Source organism: Bidens hawaiensis, unplaced genomic scaffold (assembly GCF_021521415.1).
Source record: "Bidens hawaiensis isolate Kalapana, Puna unplaced genomic scaffold, B.hawaiensis_p1.1 tig00004478_1, whole genome shotgun sequence".
NCBI lineage: Eukaryota > Viridiplantae > Streptophyta > Magnoliopsida > Asterales > Asteraceae > Bidens > Bidens hawaiensis.
Window position 1 is genome coordinate 182,575 of NW_027491271.1, and position 17,188 is coordinate 199,762.

The following is a 17,188-nucleotide window of genomic DNA, read 5'->3' on the forward strand; positions in this document are numbered from 1 at the left end:
AAACCAGGTATTCTTATCTTGAGAAATTAATTTTAGCACTTATTATGGCATCAACTAAACTTAGACATTATTTTGAAACTCACCCTATATGTGTCAAAACTAACTATCTTATTAAGTCTGTTTTGAGAAAACCAGAAATGTCAGGTAGAATGGCAAAATGGGCAGTAAAGCTAAGTGCATATGTTATAACATATGAACCTAGGACTGCTATCAAATCCCAGGCATTAGCAGACTTTGTGGCTGATTTCACCAGTGAACTTAAAGAAAAGGCAGACTTGGAAGTCCAACAACTTGAAGAAACCAAAGATAAGTGGACTCTATACACTGATGGTGCTTCAAATGTTAGAGGAACAGGTCTCGGGATTCTGCTGAAATCGCCACAGGGGGACATTATACCTCAATCCATATTCTGCGGATTTCAAGCCACAAATAATGAGGCAGAATATGAAGCTTTGATAGCAGGATTACAACTAGCAATCGACATGAAAATCAGGTTTATTCAAGTACATGTTGATTCATTGTTATTAACTAATCATTTTAATGGTTCATATACTTTTAGAGGAGAAAGACTAATGAAATATCTAGAGCTAGTCAAAAAACTAGCAAAGTGTTTCGAAATGTTTGATATTTCGCAGGTACCTAGGGAAGAGAATGTTGAAGCAGACGCCATAGCATATTTAGCTTCATCCTTCAGGATACCAGAAGGTGTCAAGATCCCTATCGTACATATCCTGAGCCCAGCAATAGGAGAGCAAGGTGTCAATGAAATATCAAAAGATGACGAAGATGTGGGAGCCAAGAATCCTGAGAATAGTGAAAATTCTTGGATTATCCCAATCAAAGAATATATTCAGGATGGGGTTATCCCCAAGGATGAAAACCCAAGAGCTTTTCGCACAAAGGTAATCCCATATACTATAATGAATGATATATTATACAGAAAATCTCTTGCAGGACCATATCTTAGGTTCTTGGAGAAGGCAGAAGCTCAAGAAGTTCTTCAAGATATCCACGATGGAGATTGTGGGATTCACACTGGGGGCAGAGCACTATTCTCCAAAATCCCGAGGACGGTATACTTCTGGCCAACGATGAAGAAGGATGCTATGAATTATTCTCGGAAATGTGATGCATGCCAGAGACATAGCAACATTTTGCACCAGCCAGTTAAACCATTATATCCTATTATATCCCCTTAGCCTTTCATGAAGTGGGGAATGGATATCATGGGGAAACTACTAAGAGCTCCATGAGGGAAAGTCTTTATGTTGGCTATGACAGATTATTTCTCGAAGTGGAAGCCTTTGTTCAAGTCAGAGAAAAAGAGGTTATCTCATTCATCAAGCGCAATATCCTGACCAGATTTGGGATTCCGACAGAGATAGTATGTGATAATGGCTCGCAATTCATTGGCAAGAGAACAACTAACTTCTGTGCAAGTTGGGGAATTAAGATGATCACGTCAACACCTATCCATCCTCAAGCTAATGGACAGGCCGAATCAAGCAACAAAATTTGGGGTCTAAGAAAGGAAAGTGGGCCGAGGAACTACCTTTTGTTCTTTGGGCAGATAGAACAACTTCGAAGAATGCTACTGGTTAGACTCCTTTCTCTTTAGTGTTTGGATCTGAAGCAGTTATCCCCACATAGATGGTTATCCCAACGGCCAGAGTTACTCATTAAAATCCCGAAGATAACACTCAAATCCTACTTGAAGATCTAGATGCAGTATAAGAACTCCGGGATTTGGCAAAGATCAGAATGGCTTCTTATCAACAGAAGATAGCAAAGTCCTACAACAAGAATATCAGAGTTCGAAGGTTTCAGGAAGGGGATTTGGTTCTCCGAAAAGCTTTTCAAAATACTACCAATCCTACGGATGGCAAGCTCGCACCAAAGTGGGAAGGTCCTTACCTGATCGATTCGGAAGCAGGAAAGAGGGCATACAAATTATCTACTTTGGATGGTGACTTACTACCAAGGGCTTGGAATGCTATACACCTCAAAAAATATTTCATGTAAGACTTCTATCCCGAGGATAACTGTTATACTAAACAGTTAAGGTATCTATTCAAATTTATACTTTTATTTGTTTTTAATATTATTATTCCTCAAACATGGTACTGACTTAAGCATCGGAGGGGTGTTAGCAATGCTAACACCCACCCATCACTTAGAGTTAACTGTTTTGTAGATATGAGGAAATGAAGTTAACTTGGGCCTTCGTCGCCAGTTTCTAAGGGCTTTGTCGCCAGCTTATTCCTAAGGTATAAGGGGTTTTCACCTCTTCTAAGGTTTAAGGGATCTTCATCTCTTCTTAAGATCGCCCGTAGAGCACGTTTATTCAGCCTTAGTTTGAGAGGCGGGGCCAGCACATGAAATATAGTGACTTGTTACCTCGTTATCCTCGGCTATTGTTTTGGATCTTGAGGTTAAAGGGATTTTCATCTCTTCTTAAGACGCCTGTAGTGCATGATTTATTCGACCTTAGTTTGAGAGACGGGGCCAGCACATGAAATATAGTGACTTGTTACCTCGTTATCCTCGGCTATTGGTTTGAATCACAAGTTTATGGTAGACGTACCATAATCTAAGGTTAAAGAGATTTACATCTCTTCTAAAGGGCCTTGATGCCAGTTCATTCTTAAGGTTTAAGAGATTTACATATCTTCTAAAAGGCCTTGTCGCAAGTTCGTTTATAATGGTTTAAGAGATTTTTCATCCCTTCTAAAGGGCCTTGTCGCCAGTTTATTTAGGCCTTGTTGCCAGTTTATTTTGGCCTTGTCGCCAGAATCTCTAAAAATATTTTCAGGATAATGCTGATATTACAATTCTATTGCTAAATCCCTAGGATTTGAAGGATATCCTAAACAATGATCTTATTGCAAGGATAAGACGGTCTAGACGATTTCTAGGTTAATTGATACGCGGTTCTGGTATGAGTTACTATTTGAAAAATATTTTATCTTTCATATTATTTAAATTTTATGACTTGATATTGGTTTATTGCTAAAACTTAAACTATTACTTAAGAATTTTTTTTTAAAAAAACTTAGAGTTTTTCTAAGAATGGAAAAAGTGAAAGAATGCCAATATAAGTCATAAAAAGTAGTACTAATATTATAATGCATGAAAAGATAGTCCGGGTTTCACTCAAAACGGAGCCCATCCACCCGAACTATCATATCTAAGTGCAGAAAGTAAAAGACGGTTTGGGTTTCGTCCTGAACCAGGATCCCTCCACCCAAACCATTATCCTAAGCTTATTACATTATCCTTACACAACCATAATAGAAATTGTTCAAAACAACCATTGAAAACACATGAAAACAACCTGGAAACCAGGTTCAAACCTTTCCACCCTCAGCATTATCATCTTCCTTTTTCTCCAAATCCGTCGCCTCCCCATCCTTAGTCTCCTTCACATTCTCACTAGCTCCAGGATCCTTGATCACCTTAGAAGTCCCAGCCGTCTCATCCTCTTCAAACTTCACCCCACTTAGCATCTTGAGCTTTTTCTTCCAAGCTACAGAATTCGAAAAATCCATCACATGGCCCTTCACTTGCGCTTCCTCTGACATCTTGATCATCGATTTCAGAATGCTGGCGGCTGCACACTTCTTGGTCTCCTCAAAAAACTCAGTCTTCTCCAACTCAAATGAGGCTTTGAGATCCGAAATCTCCTTATCCTTCTTTTTGAACAGCTTGTCCTTGGTGTCAACAGCTTGTAGGAGATCAGCGAGCTTGGCTTCAGCCTCTTTCTTGAATGATTCCGCATCTTGGGATATCTGACGGTAACTTTCGATTTTCTGTTATTCCCAAATTAACATTAGTTTTTCTGCAGCTTACTATTGTCAGGATAAACAAAAATACTTACTATCCTGAGAAAGTTAGCAAGAGCTTGAAGTTTCTCTACAGCATCAGTGATGGTCATATCATCAAAGGGCTCGGTCTCGGCCGAAGTGGTGGCTTTCCTCTTCTTCTTTTACCAGACAGAGTAGTCAAACTTTTGATTGTAACAGACAGAGTAGTCAAACTTGTAAGAAAGTTTTGAGCATGCATCTTGTAAGAAATCTTGGTTGTAACAGACAGAGTAGTCAAACTTTTGATTAAATCACAAATGCCCTTGTTTTTTTCTTCTTTTACCTTCACGTGTCATCTAAAGCGAGAAAAGGTGGAAATAATTAGAAAATAAGGTGTTGTCTTTTACTTTGTCTTTCCTATTCAAATCTACATAATCTTGTGAATGGATATATGTAAGGGTGTCAAACCCAACCCAAATAGATTGTTTTGGGTCAAGATGGATAAACTTTAAAAGTAAAATGGGTTAGGATGGATCAGAAAAATTCTTCAAGTGGGTCAGGATGGGTTGGAAATATACAAGTGAGTTTTATTTATAGGTTAAAATGGGTCAAAACAAAATATCCAAGTTATCCAAAATTTATCTAATTCAAAATACCCAAACTATCACGTGCAAAACAAAACTCATCCGAAACCCAAAAAACGATCAAAACGAAACAAAAACCCCGAACGACTAAAACGAAACTGAATCGAAATAGAAAAATGACCAAAACGAAACACAAAAAACTGGAATGAAACCGAAAAACTGACCAAAATGAAACAAAAAAGCGAAATGCAACCGAAAAGCTAACCAAAACTAAACAAAAACACCGAATCGACTGAACCGAAACAAAAAAACCGATATGAAACCGAAAAGTTGGCCAAAATGAAACACAAAAAGCGAAATGCAAATGAAACAAAAACACCGAACCGACCAAAACAAAACAAAAAAAAACCGAAACGAAACTGAACTGAAATAGAAAAACGACCAAAACGAAATTGAACAGGAATAGAAAAACGACCAAAACGAAACTGAACAGGAATAGAAAAACGACCAAAACGAAACAAAAAAAAAGCGAAATGTAACTGAAAAGCTGACCAAAACAAAACAAAAATACTGAACCGGCCAAAACGAAACAAAAAAATCGAAACTAAACTGAACTGAAATAGAAAAACGACCGAAACGAAACCGAAATAGAAAACGACCAAAACGATACAAAAAAACCGATATATCACCGAAAAACTGACTAAAACGAAACAAAAAATGTGAAATGCAAAAAAAGTTTACCAAAACGAAACAAAAAACTGAAACGTAACCGACTAAAATAAAACAAAATGAATCGAAACGAAACAAAAAAAGCGAAATGAAACCGAAAAAACTGACTAAAACAAAACTGAAAGCGAAAAAACTGAGAAATCGAAACCGAAATCATTGAAACCGAGCAAATACCGAAACCGACCGAAATGAAAAAAACAAAACCGAACCGAAAAAAACCCCGAAAAACTTAAACCTGAACTGGTAAAAACAATTTTTTTTCAATGAACGAGGATGACGGGGGAAACATTTTAGTTGTTTCACATTTTGCATTTTTTATTTATATTTTGAGTTATTATTTTTTTAATGGTTTTTTTGAATATTTTTTTAAGGAGTTTTTAAAACCCTTTGTATGTCAACCTTAACTTGGGTCAAGATGGGTTGGCTTTACCCATCTTGACCCATATCCATCCTAACCCTCTATTTTAAAAATACATTCTGGCTCATACCCATCCTGACCCATCACCCAAATCCAACCTAACCCACTCACATTGCCACCTCTAGATATATGTATGTTTTGAGTGGAACTGCTAATTAATTAAGTACATTTGTTGTTGGGATAATTCAATGCAGATTAATACCATGTCAAAGGAAGGGATATCAAAAGTCGGTGAAAACATGTCAATATTTGCATTCCAGTCCAATCATATCACACCCAATTTCCATCACCTTCGTGACATTTGGATTCATAGGTTTGAAGGGGTGGAGGTGGTGTTTGCGATAGAGCCTCTAAGTAACAAAGATCATTTGGAAATAAATGAAGAACAGCCATTATCTTTACTCCCCTACCTTGAAGACTTGTATTTAAGTCGAATGGATAGTTTGACTCATGTGTGGAAGTGCAGCAATTGGAATGAATTCTTTATTCTTCACAAAGACCATCCTCAATCCTCGTTTCAAAACCTCACAACCATAACCTTGTCCAAATGCAAAAGCATCAAGTACCTGTTTTCACCTCTAATGGCAAAACTTCTTTCTAGGTTAAAGATAATAAACATATGCGATTGCAATGGTATGGAAGAAGTTGTTTCAAACTGAGATGATAAAGATGAAGAAGAGATGATGTCTACAGCTGTCAACACAACCACTACTTTGTTCCTGCATCTGGATCTTCTTAAGCTCTATGGCATGGATAATCTCAAGCATATTGGTGGTGGTTTTACCAAGGGTGCAGCTACTGTTGGTCATAGTCAATCTAAGGTATGTTTTATAGGTTTTCCCTTACAATAATGGAATAATTGATATCAAATCAAAATTGTTGTTTATGTTTGAGAAGATTACAATATATAAAAGAATAGAAAAACTAATTCTATGGAATGTGCACCTATAATTAAGCATTACAATAATAAAACAAATGATTGCCAACAATAGAAATGATGATCATGGAGATTGTAGACTTTATAATTCAAATTGTATTTGAATTTATTCTTTTTCGTTAATATGACCCCGCGGCCGCAAGATTTACAGTCTTGTAGTGAGTCCACTCTTGGGAGATGAGTTGATGACATATGGAGCGTAGAAGGGACTTGGTGAGAGCATCAGCTACTTGGTCATCCCCGGAAATGGGTGTAACTCTACTGGAGTTGTCATTGACTTTTTCATGAGCAAAGTGGAAGTCAATGGCAGGATATTTCATGCGAGAGTGAGAAATGAGGTAACGGAATATTGGCGTGGCGCTTAGGTTATCACTAAAAATGGTTGGAATTGTAGTGTCTTTAAACCGAGTTCATGGAGCAGAGACTTTAGCCATAACTCCATAAGGCTTCAGTGGTGGTGGAGGAAACGCCTAGAAACTCGACTTTAGTTGAAGATTGTATACTAAAGTTCTAAACTCCATGAATTGGGAATTGACCCCAAGTAGACAATATAATTGGTGGTACTTTGATAGTTATTTTTGTCTCATGCTTAATCTGCGTCAGTGAATGCATGAAGTTGTATTGGCGAGTTATGACGGAGCGAGTAACAGTTGGTGCATGCATGAACAAAGATGGTTTGTTTAATGTGAAAGCAACATCGTGCTGTGTTAGGGACAACTATTGTAGAGTACTCCAACTAATGTTCTATATTCCACAAGAGATGGGAGGGGGTTTCTACCATGTAAAGTGATGAGTTTGATGCATGTAATTGGTGTAGATGTTGTCTTACAATCACTCATTTTCGCTCGTAGAAGGATGCCATGAATGTATTTGATTTGGATAACAATAGACAAGAGAGTGATAAATGAAGAACGTGATGATAATGTCATCAACATAGATGAGTGTGTGTGTGTGTATGAGGGTTTAAATAAAAATTAGTAGCTTCCTAAGAATGAAAAGAAAGACAAAATATAAAGTTAGGAAACTATGTAAGCCTAAATCCTAGATGTAGGAAACTATATGGTCCTAAATCCTATAAACTTTTTTTTTTGTGAAACCATGATGTTAGATAAACATGTTGCTTTTTTGATTTTTTTTTGTTTTATATATTTTCAAAATTTTAATTTATTTTATTTGAAAGGGTTTTTTGGGTGATCCAAAATGGTTTTCAAAGTTCTCAATTTTTAAATGATTCTCACACGATTCCAAGAAGAAGAACCACTTGTTCTTGTGAACAAGAAAGGATTCGAGATAGTCGCTTTGAAGCCTTTAAAACATAGGTATGTTTTAATTTCTTTATACCACGCGTGAGACTTGCCAAAGACCATATGTAGCTTTGTTGAGTTTGCATATATGAAGATGGATCAATGAAGAGGGGAAATCGGGTCTTGTACATGTTTTCGGTCAACGTGCCTTGAAACGTGTTATTAACATCAAGTTCCGAAGATTCCAATTATGTGATACAACAGAGAGAATAAGAAGAATGGTTGCGATTTGATCACAAAGGCATAGTCAATTCCCGGACGTCGGTGAAAACCTTTGGCAACTTGTAAGGCCCCAAATTGGGCACCCTACAGCTAGATATCGTTACCTCGTTTAATACATTAACACAAGGTTCATTATTTTTATAATTCATTAATTTAAATATCGAGCACTTAGTTACACATTATGACAACATTTAATTACACATTTACAACGAATACATGCACATAATCTAATATACATGCAAAAGTCAACTTAGCTGATTGAGTTCTGCATGTAACATTTAAAAGTTAACTTAGTTTCATAATTTGTTAATCCCGCTAACATCTCTTTAGAGTAAAAGCCTTCTTGATTTATAAAACATCAATGTTCATAGATAAACTACTTTAACATGAAGCCCGGCATCCCTGAATCGACACCTGGAATCCACAACCCGGAAACCCGATGCTAATACTCATTATCCGACACACTATCCAGACTAACATAAGCAGTCCTAAGCAAACATGAGAGTACTCGCACATTCAACAATTACAGATCAATATAAACACATCATAATCTCATTGTCACTATTTACACACAAATAAGCCCATAATAGTAGGAACCCTAACACATATAGTAGGCTAATTGAAATAGGGATCAAATATGATATTGAAGCTCACTAATATCTAACTTCATTTATTAGATAGTTCACTTGTGAAATTTTCATTTACTGCAGTTTTCTCAATTGGATGTTGTTCACTGGTCCTTATGTCAGTACTCCAGAGAGATTAGTATAAAAGAATGACATGGTTTGTCAAGTGTGATTCCATCTTATGCAGCAGGACAAATGCAAAGGCTTCAGGATCTGGTTATTTACTGGTGTAATGCAATGGAGGAGATATTTGAAACTAAAGAGATCAACAACAATATTAGTAGTACTACTACAGCCACAATTCCAAATCCGAAAAGTAGTATTGTATATAAACTCTCCAACCTAAAGACATTGAATGTCCATGGATGTAACAGTTTGGTAAACATATTCACATTTTCCACACTTGAAAGCCTCAAGAAACTCTTGAAAATTAGTGATTGCGTTATAATGAAAGTGATTGTTAGGGAAGAACATGGAGAGGGTACAATGACATCATCTAAGGACGTGGCCATCTTTCCTAACCTAAAATCAATTATACTAGAAGATCTACCAAACCTTGAAGGTTTTTTCTTGGGAATGAATATCGACTTCGAATGGCCATTATTAGATTATGTTATGATCAAAGCTGCCCCCAAATGACGGTCTTTGCATATGGTTTCTCAATGACTCCTAATCTCGAGTACATACATACACAGCTAGGGAAACATGATCTTGAATATGGTATCAACTCTCATATGACGCCCATGTTGCATCAGGTATGTTTTTTTTTCTTTTTCTGTATAATTTAACATCTAAATAGTAGTTTAGATGTAAAAGATACTTTACGAGAGAAAAAAAATACAATCAAACAAAAAAAATAATTTTTGAGTAGATTATCATCAATAATAACTAGTACTTTACTCGTCCGGTGGACAAGAATATTAACGCGGAAATATGCTAACCAAATCAATTCAGTAATGTGAATAGGCAAAACGCAAGGTCTGGATGAGATACTAAACTCCAATTTTGGTTAGAGCTCATTTTAAACTAAACCAACTTTTTTAAAATAACTCATTTAAACCTGAACTAAGTTAACACTTTTTATTAAACGACCCATTTATTTCAGCTGAATGACAATAAGAATTAAAAGGCTCATGAATGAAAACAAAAAAATATGCCAAAATCTCAATCATGACACTAATCAAGTCATGTTTGACCAATATTTCTCCAACTTAAAACTATAAGGCTATGCGTAGTAGAGGGCTACAAATTGGGGCGTTTTGCGCCATGTGGGGCCCAATCAGCAAATAGTGGGTTTTTGTTTTTGGGGTGTAATGGTGTTGTAGCCTAATATATGCATATATATATATACATGTATATATATCTCTCAGTGGCGAAGCTTGGACAAGTTTGTCGGGGGCCGTGTTGGGGTATTTTTTGCTCATGAGAAAGCCCAACAAACATTACTCTACATGAGTTCTATTATTATTATTATTAATAAAGAAAAAGAAAAAAAATAATATGTATTTCTTTTTATGTTGCTTCGTGGACGGATGGATGCACAAAACTAAACTTTGTTTTTGGTTGGGCCCATGACCAAAACTTGGTGGATTTTGTTTTTCGTGGGCTCCAAGTTGTTAAGAGGAATTGATTGGCTTTTGTGGTGAACATATATATAGTCATAAAACTCAAGAAAAAGGTGTGCACAAATTATATTCTGCATTCACTTAACAATATATACGAAAGGTTTTTTGGGGGTTCCTTTGTTGCTGCCAAAGATCATGAAGACAAGGGTTTGGTATTTTGGTGAAGATAAGAGACGTGCCAAAGATCGATTAATTCTCTTGTTGGTAATACCTCTTACTCAGTTTTTCTTTTGTAGTTTGATTCCATATCCTCGAAGATTGTTTACCAAGTATATGATGATTTGTGTATGCCTCTAGTTTTACCTAGAGAAAAACTTATTTATTGCTCATTATTGGTGATAGTGGATTTGAAGCGGCTCTAGTAGTCCCGTGGTTTTTACTCTCGCGTTGAAAGGTTTTCCACGCTAAAATTTATTGTGTCACTTTTACTTTTGTCTTTGTTTATCCTATTTGTTTGCATCCTCATTGGTTCATTCGGTTCGGGAAAAAGTTTAGCCAAACGAAGATTAATTCCGCACTTTTTATTTACCGTTCGTGGCTAGGTGGTCGTTTTTCCCAACAGAGTGGTATCAGAGCTTCGGCTCTTGTTCTTGGGTTAAGACTTGTTTGAACGATGGAAGCTAATACGGGTAGGATGGTGAGTTTGAATGGTTCCAATTATCATGTTTGGAAAGGCAAGATGGAAGACATTCTTTATGTGAAGGATTATTATTTGCCTGTTTTTAGTACCGATAAACCTGAAAATAAAATTGATGAAGAATGGAATATTTTGCATCGGAAGGTTTGCGGGTATATTCGACAATGGGTTGATAATAATGTTTTGAACCATATTAGCGGGGAGAGTCATACTCGTACTCTATGGACCAAGCTTGAAGAGTTGTATGCTCGGAAGACTGGGAACAATAAGTTGTTCTTGATTAAACAGTTGATAAACTTGAAATACCGTGATGGAACTCCTGTTATTGATCATTTGAATGTTTTTCAGGGTGTTATTAATCAGCTTGCAGGTATGGGTATTAAGTTTGAAGACGAGATACAAGGTTTATGGCTTCTTGGTACTTTACCGGATTCTTGGGAGACTTTTAGGACATCGTTGTCCAACTCCGCAGCTAACGGTATTATTACTATGGAATTGGCTAAAGGTAATATTATAAATGAAGAGATGAGAAGAAAGTCACAAGGTTTCTCTTCACAGTCAGATGCTTTAGTTACTGAAAGTAGGGGGAGAAGCCATAGCAGAGGTCCGAGTAATAGAGCAAAGCACCGCAGTAAGTCCAAAGGGAAGTTTGAAGAATATGAGTGTCATCATTGTGGTAGAAAAGGGCACACAATAAAATATTGCAGGCAACTGAAAAAGGAGAATAAGAAGGCTAATTACAACAATAAAAATAACAACTACAAGAAAGATGACGGTGATGAAGGTACTTCTGAAACTAACACTGCCACCAAAGAGTTTTATATTTGTTGTGATTATGATAGGGTGAACATTGCACGTGATGATTCGAATTGGGTTGTTGACAGTGGTGCTACTTGTCATGTGACATCACAAATGGATTTTTATTCGTCTTATACTCCTGGTGATTTTGGGAATGTCAAGATGGGTAATAATGGGCTATCAAAGATCGTTGGTGTTGGGGATGTTTGCTTGAAGTTTGATACTGGGATGGATTTGGTTTTACACAATGTAAAACATGTTCTAGATATTAGGCTTAATTTGATCTCCGCAGGCACATTAGATGGTGATGGTTTCCACAGTACATTTGGTGGTGGAATTTGGAAACTCACTCGTGGTTCGTTGATCGTGGCAAGAGGTGAAAGAACTTCAAAGTTATATATGGCACATCCAAAGATTTCCAGAGACTCGGTTAATTCATTGACGAATTCTGATGCGACCGATATGTGGCATAAGAGACTTGCTCACATGAGTGAAAAAGGGATGTCTATTTTATTGAAGAAAGATGCCTTGTCTGGTGTGAAAGATGTTCATTTAAAGAAGTGTTCTAATTGTATGAATGGAGAGTTTCTTTTCATAGTCATCCGCCTCATAGAAAAGAAAGTATACTTGACTTGGTTCATTCAGACGTGTGTGGTCCTATGAAGACTAGAACACTTGGGGGCTGCTTATATTTTGTCACATTTATAGACGATCATTAGAGGAAGGTATGGGTTTATACTTTAAAGTCTAAAGATCAAGTATTTGATGTGTTTAAGCAGTTTCATGCCCTAGTTTAGAGACAAACTGGGAAGAAGCTCAAGTGTGTTCGTACAGATAATGGAGGTGAATACATTGGTCCGTTTAATGCTTATTGCAGAGAGAATGGTATTCGACACCAAAGACCACCTCCTAAGACACCACAGTTGAATGGTTTAGCAGAACGGATGAACCGAACCTTGGTTGAAAGGTTTAAGTGTTTGCTCTCACATGTAGGGTTGCCTAATTCCTTTTGGGGAGAAGCTTTACATACAGCGGTACATGTTATTAATCCTACTCCTTGTATTTCTTTGCATAATGATGTTCCAGACAATGTTTGGAGTGGCAAAGATGTTTCGTATCATCATTTGCGGGTCTTTGGATGCAAAGCATATGTGTATATCCCCAAAGATGAAAGATCAAAGCTTGATGTGAAGTCTAGACAGTGTATATTCCTTGGTTATGGGCAAGATGAGTTTGGATACAGGCTATATGATCCTGTTTCAAAAAAGCTTGTTAGAAGTCTTGATGTTGTGTTTGTGGAAGACGAGAGTTTGAAAGATATTGAGAAGACACAAGTAGTTCCTCAGTATATTGATGATCTCTTTGATTTGGACCCTATTCCTACTCAGCGTTCTGAGCCACAACATGAAGATGATATTCAAAATGACGAACAACATGGTACCGATAATGTTGATAATCAAGAACAGGTGGATTTGGATAAGGATATTCATCCCGAGTTACCAGTAGATATGCCTGCATTTGTCCCACTCAGGCGGTCTACGAGAGATCGTCAACCTTCTACTCGTTATTCGGCTAGTGAGTATGTCTTACTCACTGATGGGGGAGAGCCCGAGTATTATAAAGAGGCCATGGAACATAAGCATAAAAGAGAGTGGTTTGAAGCCATGCAAGATGAGATGAATTCCTTGTATGAGAATAATACCTTTGAGTTGGTGAAGTTGCCTAAGAGCAAAAGAGCTTTGAAAAACAAGTGGGTCTACAAATTGAAGATTGAAGAGCATACCTCACGGCCTAGGTACAAGGCAAGATTGGTGGTCAAAGGGTTCAGTCAAAGAGAGGGTATTGATTTTGATGAGATTTTTTCTCCAGTTGTGAAGATGAGTTCCATCAGGGTGATCCTTGGTTTAGCTGCTAGTCTTGATCTTGAGGTTGAGCAAATGGATGTCAAGACAGCGTTCCTTCATGGTGATCTGGATAAAGAAATCTATATGGAGCAACCTGAAGGTTTTCAGGTTAAAGGTAAAGAAGATTATGTTTGTAAACTTCATAAAAGTCTTTATGACTTGAAGCAAGCACCGAGACAGTGGTACAAGAAATCTGAGTCAGTTATAGGGAAGCAAGGCTACCGAAAGACTGCGTCTGATCACTGTGTTTTCTTTAAGAGGTTTGGTGATGATGATTTCATCATTTTATTGCTTTATGTTGATGATATGTTGATTGTTGGCAAGAATGCGGAAAGGACTATCTAGCTGAAGAAAGAATTAAGCAAGTCGTTTTCTATGAAAGACTTCGGGGCCAGCTAAGAATATTATTTGCATTCGGATTACAAGAGATAGAGCTTCAAAGAAGTTGCACATGTCACAAAAGCAATACATTGAAAAGGTGCTTAGCAGATTCAAGGTGTCTAAGGTTAATGTGGTTAGTACACCTCTTACTCCCAACTTTAAGTTAACTGAAAAAGATTGCCCTACTTCTGAGAAAGAGATTGAAGAGATAGATGGTGTTCCATATGCATCAGCGGTTGGAAGCTTGATGTATGCAATGGTATGTACACGGCCTGATATTGCCCATGCAGTTGGTGTTGTTAGTCGGTTCTTGTCAAACCCGGGTAAGAAGCATTGGGAAGCAGTTAAGTGGATACTTAGATATTTACGAGGTACTTTCAAATTGGGTATAACATTTGGAAATGGGGAGCCGATGCTTGTTGGTTACACGGATTCTGATATGGCAGGAAATAAGGACAACATGAAATTCTCTTCTGGATATTTGATGTTATTTGCAGGGGAGCCGTGTCATGGCAGTCAAGACTGCAAAAGTGTGTTGCTTTGTCTACTACCGAGGCAGAGTATATGGCGGAAACAGAAGCATGCAAAGAATTGTTGTGGTTGAAAAGATTTATGCAAGAGCTTGGCTTTATGCAACAGCGCTACGTGGTTCTTTGTGATAATCAAAGTGCTATTCACCTTGCTAAGAACTCTATGTATCATAAGAGAACAAAACATATTGATGTGAGGCATCATTGGATTAAAGATGCTTTTGAAGACAAGTTGTTTGAACTTGATAAAGTTCACACCGATGATAATTGTTCCGATATGTTGACCAAAGCTTTGGTAAGAGAGAAGTTGAAGATATGTTGCTCGCTCGCCGGGGTGGTGAGTTCTTTCTCATAGACAAAAATGGGGAGATTTGTTGGGGTATTTTTTGCCTATGAGAAAGCCCAACAAATATTACTCTACATGAGTTCTATTATTATTATTAATAATAAAGAAAAAGAAAAAAAATAATATGTATTTCTTTTTTATGTTGCTTCGTGGACGGATGGATGCACAAAACCAAACTTTGTTTTTGGTTGGCCCATAACCAAAACTTGGTGGATTTTGTTTTTCGTAGGCTCCAAGTTGTTAAGAGGAATTGATTGGCTTTTGTGGTGAACATATATATAGTCATAAAACGCAAGAAAAAGGTGTGCACAAATTATATTCTGCCGTCACTTAACAATATATACGAAAGGTTTTTTGGGGGTTCCTTTGTTGTTGCCAAAGATCACGAAGACAAGGGTTTGGTATTTTGGTGAAGATAAGAGACGTGCCAAAGATCAATTAATTCTCTTGTTGGTGATACCTCTTACTCAGTTTTTCTTTTGTAGTTTGATTCCATATACTTGAAGATTGTTTACCAAGTATATGATGATTTGTGTATGCCTCTAGTTTTACCAAGAGAAGAACTTTTGTATTGTTCATTATTGGTGATTGTGGATTTGAAGCGGCTCTATTAGTCCTGTGGTTTTTACTCTCGCGTTGAGAGGTTTTCCACGCTAAAATTTATTGTGTCACTTTTACTTCTGTTTTTGTTTATCCTATTTGTTTGCATCCTCATTGGTTCATTCGGGTCGGGAAAAAGTTTAGCCAAACGAAGATTAATTCCGTACTTTTTGTTTACCGTTCGTGGCTAGGTGGTCGTTTTTCCCAACAGGCCGGACTCAAAATGTATTGTGAAAATCATAAACTCGGGCGGGCCGGGCTCAAATTTTCGGCCAAAAACGGGTAATGTATTGTGAAAATCATAAATTCGGGGGGGGGGGGGGGGCTGGGCTCAAATTTTCGGCCAAAAACGGGTAAATTTACACTACGTATACAAATTTTCGGCCGAATATCGGAAAATATACACTACTAAGCGGAAAAACGGGGGGCCAGGGCCACCCCTGGCCCTAGTGAAGTTGCGCCCCTGATATCTCTCACACACACATATATAATAATAATATACCAACACACTAAACCGGCGATAAAAACTTCTCGCCCCTGCCCAAATCAACCCATTCTTAATTTAAAGAATGGGGTCATGATGGCCAGCTCTACATCTAACATAGTAACAAATATCTTATCTTTTTTCTTCTTTTTTCCGGTTTCATAGACATCATCCTCAAGTTTAGACAGCACGAGATCACGGCCTACTGTCTTAGACCCGAAACCTTGGTCATTTCATAGTTTGATCGAGTGCAATTTGGATATCTGTTATGATGATACAAAGATTTTTCTATCCAGTGAGTTGCAACAATTGCAAAAGCTCGAAACAATTCATGCATATAAATGTAAGAATGTGATGGAGGTATTTGAAGTGGCATTGGAAGTGACAAACAATGAATCACAAACTGTTACCAAATTCCCAAAGCTAAGAGAAGTGCACTTAGAGCCGCTGTGGAATCTGAAGTATATATGGAAGAGCAATCAGTGGAGAACATTGGAGTTCCCAAACCTAACAAGACTATCTATTAATAAATGCGAGCGTTTAGAATATGTTTTTACATGTTCCATGGTTGGTTGCGTCATGCAACTCCAAGAGCTACATATACAAGACTGTTGGAATATAAAGGTAATTGTCAAGGCAGAAGAAGATTGTGAAGTTAAAGTGAGTGAGATTAAGTTTCCTTGTCTAAAGTCCTTGAAGCTTTGGTATCTTTCAAGTCTTGAAAGATTTTGTTTAGGGAAGGAGGATATTGCATTGCCATTCTTGGATACCTTGGTAATCAGGGAAATCCCAATGATGACGGTTTTCACCGAGGGTCGTTCAATTACTCCAGAAGAAACGGGAATAGGAACAAGTTTTGGCTCCTTTAATGTTAACGATGGAGAAGATATCAATACCTTTATAACGACAAAAAAACAAGAGGTAAGCAAGTATATATTTCTTCTATTCTTCTTGAAAACCATTTGAAAAGTTGCCTTATACGTTTCGGCTTGCATGTCACCACACTCTAATTTTCACTTTGTTTATTAATTTTTGTTATCCAGGGATATGATTTTGGAGGTATATACTTAGATTCTTCTGACAGTGATGAATAATGTGAATAAAATATTAAAGGTAAATACCTTTTTTTATGTTTATTGTCATCATAACTACGTATTATATTTCTGCACATTAACTCATACTTTGCTTATTCTTCGTGGTCATGTGCATGCTGAATTACAGGAACGAGGTTCCCTGTGGCAATCGCTCCCATTTCATCAT

The 17,188-nt window shown here is 37.2% G+C and overlaps 1 protein-coding gene across 1 annotated transcript; it reads left to right on the plus strand.

Annotated features, from left to right (window-relative positions):
* Positions 1-8,645: 8,645 nt before the first annotated feature.
* LOC143626691 (uncharacterized) lies at positions 8,646-17,022 on the plus strand. Its single transcript, XM_077096688.1, has 3 exons — positions 8,646-9,378; positions 16,094-16,849; positions 16,972-17,022. The coding sequence occupies exons 1-3, from the start codon at positions 9,217-9,219 to the stop codon at positions 17,020-17,022; spliced, it is 969 nt and encodes a 322-aa protein (XP_076952803.1). The 5' UTR covers positions 8,646-9,216.
* The last annotated feature ends 166 nt before the right edge of the window (positions 17,023-17,188 follow it).